Here is a 19792-nt window from a genome sequence, read left to right as displayed (position 1 = left end):
ACACAGAAGAGGCACAATTTAATATTTAGTATCAATTGACATATACTTATATAAAATATTCATGCAATTTTTTCCTGTTATTTATTATCGGTGCCCAACTATTAATGAGTGTTCTTTTTGCTATCAATGTTTAAACAGATTTTGCTGCTAAATACTTTTTTTTTTAACTGTAAATACAATTTACAGTATTTCTAAATACAAATATTTTACACAATTATAAATGTCTATACTGACTCTTAATTATTTTAATGCATTGTTGTTGAATTAAACCACAAACATTGAAAGGCAATGCTGTATTATGATATCCACAAGAATATTAAGCAGCAAAAACATAATAAATAAAAAAAAAATCAGATCAGATCAGCATATTAATATGACTGCTGATGGACCATGTAACACTGAAGACCTAAGTAATAGCTATTGAAAATTCAACTGTGCACTCACAGGAATACAATAAAATTCAATGAAGGTATTTACACAGTTTACTCATTTGTTCCCTGTAGTAAATTGTGGCCACATTGGACTAATTCACTCTCTCGTTTTCATTTACTAAATCATGGAAATTAACTAGAGGATCATGGACATGATATATAATCCCCCCCACCACACACACACACACACATTTACAGGGCTCTGTACTGTGATACCTATTTATTGTACATCCACCATAGCAATAATTGCTTGTGAAAGTATGAATAAATGTAAACATATTAAAAGAATCAGGTATTAACTTCAATGTTTTCCTTACTCATATATATTGTATTTAGATTAAATGATCTATATTCGGTCCATCAATACATTAAATCATGGGAGTCCTCTGTTAATAATCGTAACTCAAATGTTTAGAAAATGAATTCTGTCTGAATAGCTGAATAGCTTTAGACAGAGGCAGAGAAGGTGAAACATGAAAACATTACAATTAGAGAGAGTGCATAACAAAAAAGAACAAGATACAAATACATGTAAATTACAATTACAACTGCAACATTATGTTCAGTTCAGTTCAGTGTGTGTGTGTGTTCGTGTGTGTGTAGAGGGGGAAGGTGTCTGATGGAAAAGCTAATTTGGCGGATGGATATCCATGGGATTAAATTGGAGTCTCTCTCTCTAACTCTCTCTGTCTCTCTCTCTATCACTAAAATGGCGGCAATGAATTTCCAGCTTAATGGTTAGGGGAGAAAGTGTGTTTAAAATCCAATTACAGGACATTCATCATAAACAAGGCGTGGAGATAGACTAGTAGCTCTGTACGCACACACACGCTCGCACGCATCATGATGGTCACGTTGCAGATGAGGGTTATTTGTGCTTCAAACTCAATCTTTCTATCTAAAAATGAATCTAGTCCATCAAAAGCTGAAAATGTTTTAATGAAAGTGTGTGTGTGGGGGTGACAGAGAGCTGTACCTTGCTCACAGTTATCGCCCTTGAAAGAAGGAGCGCACACACAGATTCCGTTGACACATTCTCCATTGTTGGAGCAGGTGGGATCGATACACTGGCCTTCCTCCACTTCACACTCCGCCCCCTTCCATCCAGCGTGACACACACACACACCTTTCTCGTAGTCGCCGTTACCACTACACAGCACTGGGCAAGAGTCTGAAATATAGATAGTGAAATATACATTGTGTACTGTAAGAAGTAATACTTTGTAATAGTGTTGTCTGCTTCTTTGCATGATGGATTCTGATTGGCTATCAATGTTTTCGACGCTTATTAGCTTCACAAGCAATCGTTCTGCAAGCGATTCCAAATATATTGTTTCTCTGTGCCATCAACCTTATAGTTGTGGTGTGGATTCTTGCTATTTTTAAACTATATTTATTCTTATAGTCATCATGCTTGGTGTGAGTATGCCTTTAGGCTTATAGTTCGACTGCTGCATGAAACTCTTGTTTCATGGCTTTACTGTACAGATAAAATGTTGACTATGTCATTTGTATTTGTGCAAAACTGATCATGTTGTGTATAATTACATAAGGTGTTACTTTTTGAATATGTATATTATTGTGATATTACTGTGTATCATTGTGTGATTAATATGATGTCTGTTCAGATGTACCTTTTGAACAATCTGGCCCCAGGAAGCCGGTGAAACAGTGACAGTGTCCGGCGACACACTCTCCGTTACCGTTACAGTTAGTGGAGCAACCATCTATTGTTTCTGAACACACAGACACAATACAATTAAATAATTCAGTCTATTTTGTGTATTGTTACCAAGCATTTTTATAATAAAAAGAAAATAAATCAAATAACTGTTGGTCTCTCACCTATGGGTGTGCTGTACACCACCACATGTTCCATCTTTCGACCGTCATTATAGAAGGCCAGGTACCAGGTGCCCACATCAAGGTATTCCACAAAGCCCGTCTCCTGCAGAGCCGACACCAGCAGACTTCGCGGAGGAGGGTTTGGAATTTTGACATTCCGGGAATCCTGTTTAATCAGCTGTCTCCCATCCAGCAACTTCACAAAGTCAAACTGGAGAGAAAGGACATAGTTATTTGTGAATCTAATCTAAATTGTTGTAAAAAAAGAACATAGCAGAGACCGACAGCTGAATTCATGCCCTTGGCACTGACTGTCCGTAACTTGGTGCTCTGTGTCTCAGCATCGCCCTGTACTATACCCAATGCGTCTGATGTTGATGCTGCCAACCTTGGCATAGTCTCTGAGGAAAACAAGCTCCTATTTATATGCCCAATACATGCATCCTACAGAACTGGAAAAAGTAAATCAAGTATATCCACCCAACACTGGAAACAACCACGCTTCACTGCATTCATCTAGGGAATGTGTCTGACAAACCCTCTGAATGCCTTCATGTCTGGCAATCTATTTTTAGATAGAATTTAAAATCATGATACCAAACAAATTCATTATCTGCACCTACAGGAAGTCTCCACGGGGTTAATGCATGGCACCCCGTATATCTTTCTGTTCGTTTAATGAAACTGAAAGTGTGAGTGGATAATTAAAAAAGAAAAAGAAAAAGAAATTAAGGAAGCATCAATTAATAATTGGAAACATGAAGTAATACATAGTACAAGGTAAAATTAAGTAAAACTGTGTGAACAAATACACAAAAAATGTATAATTAAATAAACAAGGATTATTAAGAAATAAAATGAGACACCAGTAGTACAAAAAAAACATCAAAAACAAATACTATGAACAACATTTTTATTAATGTAAAATAAAATAAAAATACAGCAAACCAAGAAAGCAGCCAATAACAAGTGCCAACAAAACAGTGATAGATTTAACAATGTCAAATGAGGTAAAATGAATATACAAAATAAAACCAAGTATTTTTAATGCAAAAAGAAATAAAAACAGCAACAGTGCAGAGTAAACCAAGAAAGTAGCAACTAACCTAATTAAATTTAAAGGGGGGGTGAAATGCTCGTTTTCACTCAATATCCTGTTAATCTTGAGTACCTATAGAGTAGTACTGCATCCTTCATAACTCCAAAAAGTCTTTAGTTTTATTATATTCATAAGAGAAAGATAGTCTGTATCGATTTTTCCCGGAAAAACACGACCGGCTGGAGACGTGACGTGTGGGCGGAGCTAAATAATCACGAGCGCCAGTAGGCTTTTGCGTTGAGAGCGTTTGGAAGCTGTGACATTACCGTGAGGAAAAAAACATCCAAAACAAACCATGGCTTACAGTCAGATTCAGCCGTTTATTTATGATCCAGAATCAGATCCCGAGGCTGAAACTGAACGAGAGCAGCAGCAGCAACGACTCGCTCCGAAGCGGGGCTCGAACCCGGGTCTCTGGCAGGGGAGGCGGACGCACTAGCAAGGAGGCAGAGATATTTGAAGCAGTTTTACTCACCGCCTGCAGTTCCAACACACGATCGTGACCCTTTTTCGTTGGGACTGCATTATCCTTAAGAATGTGCAAATCCGGCGTCAAACTGGGCCTTGTTTGTAAAACAAGCATCTTCGAAATGCAGGGAACAAACACAAACACTTGCACAACTCGGTTGATGCTCTGTAAAAATAAACTCCATCCACTGGTCCCTTAATGCTGTTTTTTTTTGGTAATCTGTGCAGAACTCTGTGCAAACTCACTCCTTTTGTGACATTTCGCGACGCTCTGGCTCTGATCAGTGAATGTCTGTTGTGTTCTCAGTGCTCTGCTATACGGGAGCACGCGCTCTTCCGGGAGAAGTGCCCTCAGCACCCATATAAGGAAATTCCGCTCCATCTAACGTCACACAGAGCCATACTCGAAAAAAACTTTCCGAAACTTGTGACAAACCGGAAGGAGGATTTTTGCAACAGAAATACTCTTTCAAACGTACAACTTAATTTTTGAAACTTTGTCCATGTTTAGCATGGGAATCCAACTCTTTAACAGTGTAAAAAACTCAGTATGCATGAAATAGCATTTCACCCCCCCTTTAAACAAAGGAATACATTACACAATGACAATTTACTGTTAAGACATAAAATGAAACATCTGTAGTGCAAAAAAAAGTAATAAAACAACAGCAAAAAATAAACTTGGAGGGGAAGAAATAATAGAGGGTTCCAGTAAAGAAGCAATAAAACAAGTAACAACTAAGAAAGATAAACTAACAATGAAAACTAAGACTTGATTGTGCTGAAGGGTTCTAAGCACAATATGTAACATTATTTTATATGATATGGTTCACTAATGATGGCAAAGTTCTATATATCTGTTATCTGTTAATGGCATTAATCATGAGTATCTTCCGCTCCCTCATCTGCTCCCCATCGTGACTGGCATGTGTTACTGGTGGGCATAAACTAAGAACCTTCGCCTTCAAATGCTACAAAATCCACACACACACACAGGCCTGCAGTTTGAGCAAACACGGCCAGACACGCTGACATTCACACACAAAGAGTCCAGATCAAGTCAAGAGTTGCTGCAGATTCGAGACATTCACATCCAAGCGTTTACAGCTCACCATCTGCGCTCGTTTGACTCAGCCTGCGATCAGTATATCTGTGTTCAGCGTCTGTCTCATCACCTCACACACTGTGTCACTTCCATCCCGTAAGTGGGATAAATCTATCTCCAAGGAAACTGGAAAAGATACGTGGCGTGTGTGTGTGTGTGTCTGTCTGTCTGTATTTGGGGGGGGATTGCCAGTGTTTAGACAGAGCTGTTACAAACATCAGAAACATCAATGAGCGGCATTCTCCGAGGCACTACAGAACCCTCTGGCTATAATGAGTCCCTCTCCTCCTCCGGAGTCACTCTGGAAGCAGTGGAGGCACTGAAGCCCTATCGACTGTAATGACTCTCACGCTGACAGGCAGGAGCCAGCAGGGCAGCAGTTGCACCAGAGCCCCACTGCTTTTAATGACAGCCAGAGAAACTGAGGAACGATCGTGGGAGCCGCAATGGAGTTGACAGTCTCAGTGCAGTAGCGATCTGTCAGGCCTCAGTGAACACAAACACACACGTGAGCACAAGCGCGAGCTCTCACTCGTGCGCGCCGAAGTAGACCCGCAGAAGCTGTGGCAGTGTAAACATCTCTATTCTGATATGCATGCACAAAAGAAGGCTTTTCATTAAGCAGGAACAATTAACCAGTCTCCTTGCCCTGCCTCCGCCTACATGCGAGCGCATATGCAAATGAGGCAAAAACGAGAAGGCTTAAATTGAATTACATCGGGCTCTAATTTCTTGAGCAAAGTGAACAGTTAATCTCGGATGATATCCTGAATAATGAGATGTAATTAACATGTTGGGGTCGTCTATAGTACCTTGTTAGATACGCTCCTGATCATCCTTGTTATTATCTGCCAGTCATAACAATATGTACTTAGAAAACGGTTACCAACATGAGGAATCGTGACTAAACCTGGGCATGAATGCACAACACACACTCTCTTTTAAACACACTAACACACTCTCTCACATGCCGTCTGATACAAACGCATAATTATTTATTATAAAGCAGTATTACTTTATATAAAAACTTCTGGCTTTGTGCACATTTTTCACACAATAGAACAAAAGAATACAAACACAGGGGTCTCGAGATATGGTTTTTAAAGTTGAACTACTTTAAACTTCACACGCGCAGGTGATTAATGTTTAATAATCTGTAAATAAAATAAGGAATATCTTGAAAGCCAAAATAAGGAATATATTTTATAATGCCACTTTCATGTATTTTTTTTTTACTGTCAAGTCATTTAAAAGCTGCATCACATTAATAAACAGGAAACCAGTGTTAATGTTGTAAAATTAATCAATGGCAATGACAAGGAACTCTTTAAACGATCTTTCTTTAGGGATTTTTATTTGCAAATATCAATATGTGACTAATTCATTTTATATTAATTTTTAATAGATTGACATATATATTACTAATATAGAGCACATGAAACAATGTGCAACACTGTTAATGAAAGAACTTGTGTTTGCATGTGTTTACCTGCGTGTGAGTAGGTGGTATATTCCTCCTGCCGTAGATGCCCAGCAGAGCATCCCTTGTGAGTGAGATGTTGAACTTCATATATTCAGGGTGGTGAACCGTAATGTGAAACCTCCAGAAGAGTCCAGGAGGAATCACCTGGACCAGCTGTGTCCCGACAGCCACCTCTCCCCTCTCTATCACCCTGCCTCGCTGAATCACCTCTTTATCTGTCAAGCAAAAAAAAAAAAAAAAAAAACACATACAATTTTCTTGATTTATCCAGAGGGACAGACACTGAAAGGAAGGATGATTGGACCAAGTGTTTTCCATGTGGATCTGTAACATAAGCTTTATAGTATACGTTTATGCCATGTATTCATGTCATTACAAACCTGACTATCTTTCTTCCACAGAACACAAAGGGAGTGATTTTCAAAGATATTCGGGTTGTTCTTTTGTATGCATTTACATTGAACAGGCTTTCAGGCTTCAAAATGAGCACAAAAGCCCCATACTATAAAAGCCTCATCAAAGTAGTCTATATGACTCATTTACACTATTTCCAGTCTCACATTCCATATGATAGCTTTGTGTGAGAAATAGATTGAAATATTGTTCAGGTGACTTGGTGATTTTGCTTTTTTTAAAGGGGTCATATGATGCGATTTCAATTTTCCCTTTCTCTTTGGAATTTTACAAGCCCTTGGTGCATGAAGAAGATCTGTAAAGTTGCAAAGACTAAAGTCTCAAATCCAATGTGATATTTTCTTTATCAAATTTAAACAAGACCCCACATGTCTACGTCACTATTTGGAAATATTTGTGTAATGCCACCCAAATGTTCACGCAAAGAAAGAAGGTGTGGTTTCAGTAACCGGAGTTAGAGAGCAGTCATGTCAGGGAGATGTTGTGTGTATCTAAGCAAAAGAAAAGTCACTTTATTGGGCCTTCTGAAAATATATGCATTTAGTAATGTTTAAGATTACGTACAACAGAACAGCAAAGCATTTTATGGACGACGGATGTTCAAATGTGGAGTTTTGCGCATCACGTGTGTATGTGTGTGTGTGTGTGTATGAGCATGTGTGTGTGTGACAGAGAGAGAGAGACGGACACACAGTGGAGTCAGCTGTCATAACCGTCCATGGCTTGTGTACTGCAAACACATTCAAGCTTCATCACTGAGTCTGTGCCTCGACTCTGTTCTTCTTTCGGTCATAAACTGAAGGTAAAACTAAGTACATTATTAACTGTCTTTAAATTTAATTTTTAAGATAAAGCTTGTGATTATGGAAAGGGGTGTTACATTTCCGACGAGCGGTAGCAGTGTTCGGCAAATCAAAATGCACTGGGTAAGTTGGCCAATCAGAGCAGACTGCGCTCATCGGAAGGAGGGACTTTGTAGAAAATGACAAATTTGAGAGAGGCGGGCCATAGAAGACCTGTATATAGTATTTTAAAATAATGTGTTTTTTAAACATTAGAGCATCAACATATTCTGTTACACCAAATACACAAAATAATGATCTTTAAAAAAAGCATCATATGACCCCTTTAAGCTTAACTGGTGTAGTCCTCATTCACTTTCAGTATGTGAAATATCATTGCTAGAATATTCTTTATTAATTAACCATTTGCATTGCACAGAAGCCAGAAAGTGGTACAGTTTGGAACAACATGAGACAAAATAAATAATTCATATATTTTTAAAATGAGCTATTCATTAAAATTGATGTAATCAAGTAAAAAAAAATCTTATACAGCTAGATGACAAAAGCTTCCTCTTAGTCTTTTTTAGCTACTGTATATAGGGTGACAGTTGTTAAAGACTGAACATGATGCAACCGAGCTCAAGATCTCTGATGGACGCTCACAGGAAGGCTGTAGATTTGAAAAGTACAAAAAAACGGTGCCCGAGGGCTTTTGAATGAATCCTGCCTCTGATGCTATCAACACAGACATCTCCATATCTTCTTTAGTGTCAAGAAGAATGATGTATTTTTCAGAGGTTCAGGAGATGTGAATCAAAAGTGATCATCTGCAGCACTCTTTGAAAAGCTCTGCTGTCTAGAGTTAAATTCAGGTGACGGCAAAGATGAAACGCCACCTGCTGTATCCAGACACCGCTTTAGGAGCAGGTTATTTACATTAGCTTTGACAGAACAGGCACGCCTGTACATTAATGCATACATGGACAGAAAAACTGGGTTAGTGCAGCCAATAGTCTAAGATCTGTGCTAGACCAAAAAAATTGCAGGTCTGAGCCCTGTAAGGGCTACGATCACTGTGCCCCTGAGCAAGACGCTTAACACCTGACGAAAGTTGCTCCAGGGGGAACATCTTTGCATCATAACATGAAGACATCAGGTAGAAGTCGCTGAAACAATGTCGGCTAAAGAGCCCCTACAACAAAACCTGTCTACTTTCTTGTCATAAAATATGACTACCAAAAAACTGACTGTATTTTATTTCATTAAATATTAATGGAACATCATAATGTGTAAAAACAAAAAGGAAAAAGGCTATACTGATAGAGAAGATTTAGAGGAAAGAAAACAGTAAGTGAAGACAAGGAGATAGTTACAGTATAAAGCAAATTTGTCACAATTTACAAATACATTTTAATATAGCAATAAATAAATAAATAATGATGTTCTCTTACTAAACATTTTAATAATCGATGCTTATAATAAGAAACATTTCCTGAGTGCCAAATTAACACATCTGAATGATTACTGAAGGATCATGTGACACAGAAGACTACAGCATTGCAATCACATTAATAAATTACATTTTAAAATATATTAATATAATACTTACAAAAAAAAAATATATATATATATATTTTTAAATTGTAATAATATTAATAACTAACCACTTCAGGACTTCAGTATTACTTTTGGCATTTTTGAACTTCCTGTAATATTTATATTTTAGTATATGAATGCACATCTTGGAGCTAGAATTTAAACACAGGCATAATTCCCATGTACTGTATATACTCTGCCCTACCACTTGATCGAAATGTCAGATAATGTGCAGATAAATATTCTATTCTGCTTGATTCTATTCTACGTACATGGCAAAACAAACTCAAATAAATAAGGGCCCTTTTTTAAATTCACACTTTATCAAATTATACAAATAAAAACACACCTCACGCTTAAAAAATGACCTCATAATCTCAGCGGTTATCTGAGAGAAAATAATTTACTGTTGTGTACTGCCATTAATTATAAATGGCAAATGAACTCTGATTGAACACACACACACACACACGCACGCATGCACACATACATCCTCTTGTTTCCTGCTTTAGGCAAAGACCTGACATTTAGACACATTGTGTGAAACACTGAACTGATATCACACTGTATAGAAACCTTGTGTGAAATGACTTCGGTAGCACACACACACACACACACGCACACACACACACACACACACCTGGCTGTGTGGTGTTGAATCCTGGCAGGTGGACGGGAGTGAAGGTGAAATCGGCTCCCGGTAGAGGCTGATCATCTTTACTCATACCATTCTCATAAAGCTCTCCTTCCACTCGCTTCAGATGCCACGGCAGCCCCAGCAGATGAACGACTGCAAAACAACAGAATGATAGATAAACGGAACCAGATAGACAGATAGATATAGATAGATAAATACATAAAATAAAGACACAATTGCATGTTAATTGTGCACCGAAAATTAGAATTGGAATATCGTATTACACATTATTCAATGTACTACTTGCTTGTCTCCAGCTATGGTCTTTATTTTTTTTACATTTATGTGAACGAGTGTGTGCGCACACATACATTTAAGGTCTTCTCTTATCCCCCCATCTCTTGAATGTGTGTGAAACGCTGCAGAGGATTCTGGGAGTGGAATATAAATCGCTCAGGTGGCATTTTATGATCTCCCAGCAGTGAAAGGCCTTTGGCGCATGGTAATGACCTCATCCTAATTACAGCCAATAAAAAGGACAAACTCTCATTCTGCTCACCTCAGGGCCCCCGATACCAGCTATCTCATCACACAGTTTCCCTCTCTCTCTTTCTCCTGAGCGTGTGTGTGTGGGATTTTAGTCGATCAGGGAAATGAGGTGAGAAGATATACTGACGACAAGTTCTGGAACGGCGAGTGAGAATCAGGTTATTCTCCCTCTCATTCCCTCCCGTTCCTCAGGCGTATAGGAAGTCGCGTGTGGGTTCGTGTGCACGTCGGGCTCTGCTGTGAGGAGGCGTCTTTACGAGCCATAAAGAGGGATTGGTGTCTCAGCGGGGAGCTGGATCTACATGATCCTCTCCTTTATCTCCCCCTATTCGCCCTCATCTCTCTCACTCACACACACACACACACACACACACACTGTAGCTGCCATTGGCTAAATGACAGATCACCCCAAGCACTGCGGATCAGCTTTAACTCAGAAACGCACCGGGTCCAGAGTTCAGTATGAGAATTTGACACAAGATATTACTCTATGGTCACATTCACATTTGAAATGAACATGTTTTGGGAGATAGGCACACAGCTGGGCAGCACATTGTGACTGATACCAATTTTAGAGGTGGTCAAGGACAGATCCTAAAGGACATTACTAAAGTAATACAGATGTTGCACAGCAAATAACCTGGCACTCTGATGGTCTGGGATATAATGTTTTGTGCAGTTTTCTCCATCCATAAAATATTAGAACACTTTGTATCTTTAATGTGACATTGATATCATAACGTCTGTGGTAAAAGCTCTTTTAGCCTTACCAGGTGATGTGTTGCACCTTTTTCTTTTTATTTAGCTCTCAAAATGTGAAAAAGACAACAGATACTGCACTCTTGCAATCTGCTCTCCCAATTGAGTGAACAATATTCCATGAATTATTTCTCTGAGCTACACTCAAAATCACTTGTTTCTCTCCTCAGATCCTTACTCATGTCTCTCCTCCTGGTGCAAGGGCACTTAAACACCTTTTCTCCCCTTTTCTTCACTTGTTAATCTCTATTTAACATCCCTTAGTGTGAAAATGATTCTGAAGTATAACAGTGCCCAAACATACATTATGAATTCTGTCAGGTTTCCTTTTTTGTGAAAGTAATAGAGATTCCCACCACAGTGTCATTTTCACCAACTCCAATTATGTTCTGGGTTTGATTGCAGTCAATGTGGTGGAACTGACACCACAAAATAAATGAATAAATGAATAAATACAATTCACACAATCAATTTTAAAATGGTAAAATGTTAAAATTAAATTCCTAAATAGTTTTCAATTATTTTACTATGTTCCGATCGGTATAATTTTATGTGGGATTTTCATATTTTAAGAATGTCTGACTAATTTGAACAAGGTGAAAAATAATAAAACACTGTAAAAAACTTCCAATATTTTTTACAATTTAAAAGATTAAGTGAAAGTTGAGTGAAATATTTACTCAGATTATTATAAGAAAATAATGTATTTTCACACAACAAATTTATAATTTTTCTAATACAGTGTAATAATTATATTACGTATAATATTTTAAATATAATATAAACATTTTTTTTTTTCATTGCTTAGATTATCCCATTTGTCAACAGGTAATTATATGTTTTTCAGAAATGTTCATATTTTAAGAATAAAAGTCTTGGTCTTTGGCAAGGGTTAATCATTTAAACATGGTAAGAGCTTTCAAAACTGTTTTTATGTGACATTCATAAAGCAAAGAAAAAAAAATCATTATTTACCCAATTTGTTAGAGTTTACTTCTCCGATTAGAAAAAAAGAAGAGCGCTTCACACAGGACAAGAGAAAGAAGGTGGGTGAGATTGACAGAAAAGAAATTGATAGATGGACAGATCGATGACATCCCAAAGCTTTCCAGAGGTGTGTGTGCTTGAGCGAGAGCTGTCCTGTGTGCATGTGTGTGTATGGGATCACAAAGCTCTTTAAAGGTGCACGTCTGGAAGGTCTCATAAATTCCACGGAGGCCACATTTCTTTCCTCAACAGGACTCCGAGCCTTGAACGGCAAACATCGATCCCTTAAAACCTCTAACCTCTCCGCTAGTTCTCTCTTTACAACCGCTAATGAAGAGAAAAATCTCTGTCTCTCCCCTTCTCTCTCTCTGCCATTTTTCTCTCTGACCCTTCTCTCCCACTTTTCTTTCGACAAGATGGACTATCGGGAAGGATTCAGCACTCTTGAAAGTGAGCGAGAAATAGAAAGCAAGAAGGACACCATTTATCAAGGCTTTTGTTAAATCAACAGATTTTAACATGATTTGTAGAGCTGGAAACATACAACACTGACTACGAGACGTGTCGCTTGCGTGTGCCCGTGCATGAGAATAAAAAGGGAGAGAGAGATAAAGAGAAAGACAAAGAGATGCATTTGACAGGAAAGGACTGAGAGCTGTTCACTAGACAAAAGTCCCACATACATCAAAGCCGACTTTAACCTTGATGCTGAATAGCAGACTGCCCTGAGACTGAGCAATGGTTAAGCTCTCTGAGTTTACCGTCACGACACAGTTTGTTAATATCCTCAGCTAGAAAGCTGGCCTAAAAGAAATGGATTCGTTTATTGTTTGTCCTGGCTATCGGTCAATGAGAACAATGAGCTTTTGTGGGCTGGCTGAAGTGGCGGCGAGTCAATGTTGAAAAAGGCACAAGCTCTGCATCCGGGCAAAAACCCGATCCCCCACAGGACATCTAGAGAGAATGGTCGGGAAGATATTGAATTAGGGGATGTAACGGGCAGGAGGCGGACGTTTTCGCATCCAGGTGCTGTTCAGAGATGATGGAAATGTTGTTTAGATGAGTAATGCTGTAGACGGGCGGCTCAGGTTAAATTAATAGAGCAGTTATGAGGCTTGGGCGGACAGCATCTGAGGGAGGGGCTTACTGCCAATGACAGGAGAGGAGAGTTTGTGTGAATTGATCGTCGCTTGTTGAAATGATGTAAAAATGCTTCGCATTGAACATTCCACTGGCTCGTATTTCCAGAGGACGCCACCGTAGCCTGACCTCGACACTTTGCCCAACGGAGATAACTCCTTGACTTTAAAGTGAAGACACAAGACAAATGTTTTAAGGAAAAGATAAGGCCCTTCTCCTCCAGAGGAGAAGATAAACCCTCCCTTTTAGTAAGGAGAGAACATAGACTCCTCTTTTTTGAAGGAAAGGGGGGAAAAATGCTACCTATCTTTAACCCTTGACTGAGATGATTGCTAGTATAAATCTCTCATTTTCTTTGTATTCATGGAAAACTTGTATGGAGGAGACTGAATGCAAAAAAAAAGGACAATCTTTGATGACTGGAAAGACTGTCAGTTTAATGTATCTTGCTATCAGACAAACATATTTTAGACCTCTTCCTTTTCTTATGTAAGACAGCTTCACTAAACCATTTGAAAGTATAAATAAACATGGAAAGAAGGAAAAAATAAAACAGTAAATGGCTAAAAAATAAATCATAAATAAAACATAGTTGTCATTGTAACCTGGTTAAGTATTACAAGAAATATGCATGGAGAAAAACTACTGAAATCGAAGACTTACACGACACAAGAAATACCTTAAAAAGCCACACACAGACCTCAGGCTAACACTCAATTAAATTGTGGTTTTAAGTCGAAGAACAGAAAATCAAAGTCTGAAATCAAAAAAACATCTACTTACCAAACATGATACGAACACAATCAATAACAACAATGTAAATAAAACTGGCAAACAAATGCAATTATATTAATTATTTATACCCCAGTGCATGCTGGGAAGAGGGCAAATGGGCAAACCACAAAACCCTTTTCCCGTGTAGGCCTATTCTAGTGTTTCAGGTTTAAGAGGGGCTCAGATAGCTATCTGAACTGGTTCAGTAAAAAAAACATCTGTGTTTAGTGTGAGAAATCACAAGTGTTCGACTGACGAAAAAATAAATAAATGAAACTACATCTGTGAGTCAATTTACAGTATGTATATCAGTTAACAGTGGTACATTGTATTTTGTGAATTCAGTGAAACAGAGCCACTCTCAGCGCCGTCAAAATAAAAGTCTGGCGCGCAGTCAAAATAAAAGTTGAACACATCGGCCAAGCAGAAAAACTAATCGGCCGATGCCAATATTTGCAAATGTTACATTCAATAATTTTAACAAAAATATGTGGGATCATAACAATTGCATGATGTTATTACAATTTACAATTGCGTTAACTGAATTTTTTGTAGTTAATTATGTAAGCCAGAAACACAACCATCTAAACCCAGGGTGAGAAGCAAAGCAGAGGAGAGATCCTAAACTGTGGGTTTCTTCAGCAGGACTGTTTGTGCACCCAGAGCACTGTACATCACCCTGGTTCAAAGGAGCCTGCTAAATGACAAGTGACTGCTGCTGATAAAAGCTGACTGCGAACTGACGAATGCAAATGAAGTGGAATTAATCTGCGAACGCATACTCTCATTCAGTTGCACACACTGTGCAGAAGCTGGCAGATAAAAGGAGAAAAATACACAAAATGGGGATGAGATGCCTGTCAAAAGGTGCATCAAATGATGATGCATGTCATTATTTTGATGCTAAAACGCCTTCTATCCCAGCTTGATCTACAGATTCCATGAATTATAATTTAATTATTATGCAGAATTTACACACTTCACTCTCGAGTAGAACTGAAACCTCTTTAAATTAAACCCTTTCCTGTTCAGGCATGCAACACAACTCCATGCCAAAGCTCACATGATCGGACTACTGTAATGCTCTTTCAGCCACAATCAAACCTCTGCGAATGATTCAGAATGCAGCAGTGCATCTGGTTTTCAATGAACCCAAGAGATCACATGTTATGTCTCTCCATGTCTCACTCCACAAGCTGTCAGTTGCTGCCTGCATCAAGTTCAAGACGCTCACCGGATCTGCACCTTCCTACCTCCTCTCACTTCTGTAAATCAATGTTCCCTCCAGAAATCTGCAGTCGATGAGAGAGAGTCACGGTACCAGCACAAAGAGGTGGAGAACAACTCTCTCGAACCTTCACATTCAATATACCTTGATGGTGGAATGATCGTCTCCACCTGACACCATCAGAAGAGCTAAATCCCTCTCTACCTCCAAAGAAACAACTCACAACTGTTAATGGAAAAAAACTCTCCATTCTCTACCTTCTTACTTATATCTCTGTAATAGCTTGTACTTTGTAGTCTTCTGAGCAATTTTGAAACTTTTTATTGTGGCACTTTTCAATTACTGTACTGCTAGGATGAATTGCTTTTGTATAAGTATTCCTCATTTGCGAGTCGCTTTGGATAAAAGCGTCTATTAAATGAATATATGCAAATCTCAATTGTTTCTCCTAGAAGTAATTAGATTAAATGGAAAGCAAAAAGAGAGAGAAAGAGTGGTTTATTTGGAGAGAAAGTAAAAAGTACCCTCTTAATCTTGTACGTCTATCACTTGAGATTCAGATTTGCCAAGATCCCAAAATCTGCAATTGGGAGCCAGATTTCAACTGAGATTTCAGTAAGAACTCAAAATGTTTTATCTAATTCTTCCAGACCAAATATTCTGAGCTGTGCAATTCAACTATCTTGCTTTTTATTCATTATTTTGTTAAAGCTGTATATCTGTATATACTTTAGTTGGATTTCAGCACTATTTCCACACTATTAAAGTACATTAAGAACAAAAAAAAATCTATTTAGCAAATTTTTAGAATGACACAAGTACAATTACAGGCTATTTTGGTTGCACTTTATTTTACAGTACGTGTACTAACATGTACTTATAGTGTACTTACAGTGTATTTATCTAAGAAAGTTCTGGTAACACAAGGTAACTACATGGGGTAGGGTTAGGTTTAGTGGTAGGTTCAGGGGTAGTACCTAGTTATTACATAGTTATTGTAATTACTATAATAAGTACATAGTATGTACATGAGGAACAGGACTGTAAAATAAAGTGCTACCGGTATTTTTATTAAGTAAGTAATATGTACAGTAAATGTATTTGTAGTATACTTAGCATGAAACAAATGTATTTCAAATACATATTCATTTTGAGATTTGCTAAAGATTATATTTAACAATCATTTTAAATTATTAGAGTTTTGAGAACTTTTTTTTACATGTTGCCTAAGGTCATCAAAGCATAAATATAAGGGGAAATGAGCAGGCAAAATATACTAAATAAACAATATAGTATTGCAATAGTGTTAGTGCCTATTAAAAATGCAGAAAACATCTGCAGTTAAATATGCAGAAACATTCCAAAGCAGAAAGAATGAAGCAGAGATTAAGCTTTATCTGATTAAACTTCTCTCATCTTGTTTCCTTACACACAGACTAACATATTACTGAAGTCATCCAATCACTCTAAATGAGCTGTAACCAAAAGACCTTAAAACAGCTTCACCTCTCAACCTGTTTAATTTTTTTAAGTACAGCCTTTAAAATGCCGGTTTATTTGGATAGATCCCTGTGGCAACTGGCATTCCACTCACAAAGACAATCACATATAAATGCAAGGGAATACGTGTTCTCTGAACAACATGTCTTCCTATCCATCAGTTAAACCCCCCACTGCTTAGCCTAAGGGTGTGTCTTTCTCCTCTGGAAACAATCATGCAAACACACACAGATACACAGAAAAAGCAACTGTTTGATTTCTTCCCTTTTAAAGGAAATGGCAGAAAGCCGCTCTGCTGAGTGGGGGCTTGTGGGTTCCAGAGGGTTTTTTTTCCATTGATCTAATGTTTTGATCATAAAAGACACATGATGATCCATAAACATGCATCCATTTTCAACTGCTTTTGAAGCCATTAAGTCCTTTTCACATCTCCAAATTAGCAAAATAGCAAAAGATCATTAGTGAGCCTGTGTGTGTGTGCGTGTGTGTGTGAAAACTAGGACAGTCACTAATTAATCAAATTATTTGTATATATCTATATTTGCTGTGAAAATCCTTTAAAAAGGCTGATTAAAATACATTACATTATTATGAAAGATGAAAGAACTGAATAGCACTGAAGCATTTAATAGAGACTGACAGCTCTAGTTGAAAGATGTATATGCGTGTGCACATATAGATCACATATGTGGCTGCTGTATTATGCATGTGTCAGGTAGAAGGAAACATCAGAAACAGAATGTGTGTATAAAGTGAAAATGAATAATACAGCAGCAGATGCTAGATTCACCAGAGTGAGAACTACTCGCACACACGCACTCATATGTCTACTGCTTCCTGCTGCATGGCATTGTTTGCTTTTAATGTTGTGTATAGTCTGCCCCGCCTTCTTTTATAATGCCACGCCCAGTCTAAGCTTGCCACGCCCATCAACATCCTGCCTCACCTCATTCAGTCCAGCCAAGGTCCATCTACTCCAGTCCTGCACTGCTCCATCATTAACCAGCAGATTTTTAGCACTATTAGATTCAGTAAATCCACATCCATTCAAAATAATTTGTGGAATAAATGAGGTTGTCCAGTTAATCTCTAAAGCCAGTCGTTTAGTCACATAAGCCAGGGGGTTTTCAAAGTTTGATGCCAAGGACCCTTTTGGAGACTCAAGTGGAGGAGAGTTCACTTTATTTTTCTCTATTGTTTATTTTATGAAGCAGGTTTAAAGGAATCACATAAAGAGAGATCGAATTTTCCTTGAGCTTTTGAAATAAGAGTTCAGTGCACTGTAATAAAATAAAAAAGAAACTTTTAGAACTCAAAACTCAAAAATACCATATATTGTAATTCAGCGATAAAAATGGCTTATCCTGAAATCTCTGTATGTGATGGCAGACACATTAACATATAACCACCCACCTTTAATCACCAATGCCTATTGGTGTATATACAGTATTATGCCAAATGAAAATCATTACAGCAACAAGATCTGCTCATTTCTTTCTGTCGTGTTACAATGTAATGTAGGCTTTGCTAAATGGCTGTCAAAAAATGCTTCCTTATAATTAAAACTAAATTATGACTCACACACATACACATACACAGACAAATTTGAAACTACAATATTATCTTTGATTTCTGACATCTCTTCTGACAGATTTTGAAGTCACTTTAGCACAATAAATCAGGATAATTAAAGCCTAGCTGATGTGGCTGTACATTTTACCTTTTGTGCTGACATTCTTAGTTTGGATGGATGGAGGTTCTTCTCGCTGAAAGCATCTTACTTAGTCCCCTGGATACTATCAGCTATCTGGGTCATTGCACTCATACAAAAACACCTCCCATTTATCCCTCCAAAGTGAGCAACGCTCACCGCAGACACCTACCTTTGACACACACCCAAAAGACTCACACACAAAATGAAATCTTTTGTGCGTCGCTCTGTTATTATGGGGCAAGGCATCATGACGTTCAGAAAATAAGTATAATGTCTAAAAGTCTAAAAGCCACACACACAAACACACACACATAGATTCACTCAATGCCTTTGATACATTTTCATCAACAATTATTGATTGCCTCTCTCTCACTCTCTCTGTCCCTGCAGGGTCCTTGACTCAATTAGGGCATAACAAAAACACACACACATTCACACCCTACTTAATGTCTTCATAGAGTGTGCAAGTCTGGTAGCTAACGTGTGCTTGTTAAAGTAAAAATGGTGGTGGGGCCAGACGATACAGCCTCATTAAATTCATTCAATTAAACATACACACAGACCAATTAAAACCCTTCTCTTAGGATAAACACTCTATTAAAACATCTGACCTTAATCTAAACGGTGAACTCCATACTGTCACTTATTCTTTCTCTAATAATTATATACTCACACCTGAACAGAATTCAGCAAAAAGCTCTTATGATTTAACTCCATTAAACTTCATTTAAAGCCCATCATCCATAAAATTACACACATCTCACCCTCTGTTTTTTTTTTTATATTAAGACTAATTTGATAATGTTTGTAGCTACCTACAGTATATTAGACACAGCTCCAATTAACAATACTGTTTCTGTACTGTGTATAAAGGAATATTGCAAGCACTACCACAAAACATAGATGCAAAAAATATATATTTTAATAAAATAAAATAAGGTTTTTGTTTTTGCTCCCATTCCACAGATTTTATAACCCAATAACCAATGTAGAAAGCCATAGCCTGAAGATTTAGTGGAGAATTATATTCCCCTGATGCTAACCTTAACCCAACCCTAACATTAACCTAATAGACAATGGGACGTTTCGGATTGGTTATTTACGATACGCCTGCTGGCCAGTTAAATTAGACTTCATCACCTGCACACAACACAGTCACGTTTTCAGTCACCATGTTTTATGGATCCTTTTCTTCTCATCGTTGATGCTTTTACTCGACAGGACAAAAGTTTTTGTTCAGTATGCGGATTCATTCGTTCTTTATGTTCCTCTTTATCT

General features: G+C 37.8%; 1 protein-coding gene across 3 annotated transcripts in view; it reads right to left on the bottom strand.

The window, feature by feature from the left end:
• Positions 1 to 19792, bottom strand: part of LOC127957601 (teneurin-1) — a 131602-nt gene that overhangs the window by 45720 nt on the left and 66090 nt on the right. For all 3 annotated transcript variants that reach the window (XM_052556221.1, XM_052556222.1, XM_052556223.1), the window contains exons 6-10: positions 9867 to 10016; positions 6438 to 6646; positions 2277 to 2487; positions 2066 to 2167; positions 1408 to 1602 (exon numbers count right to left, since the gene is read on the bottom strand). In XM_052556221.1, the coding sequence (XP_052412181.1) occupies positions 1408 to 1602; positions 2066 to 2167; positions 2277 to 2487; positions 6438 to 6646; positions 9867 to 10016 (867 nt within the window). The remainder of the gene's footprint in view (positions 1 to 1407; positions 1603 to 2065; positions 2168 to 2276; positions 2488 to 6437; positions 6647 to 9866; positions 10017 to 19792) is intronic.

The sequence above is a fragment of the Carassius gibelio genome, chromosome B5 (assembly GCF_023724105.1).
Source record: "Carassius gibelio isolate Cgi1373 ecotype wild population from Czech Republic chromosome B5, carGib1.2-hapl.c, whole genome shotgun sequence".
NCBI classification, from domain to species: Eukaryota; Metazoa; Chordata; class Actinopteri; order Cypriniformes; family Cyprinidae; genus Carassius; species Carassius gibelio.
This window is presented reverse-complemented; position numbering and strand designations above follow the sequence as displayed.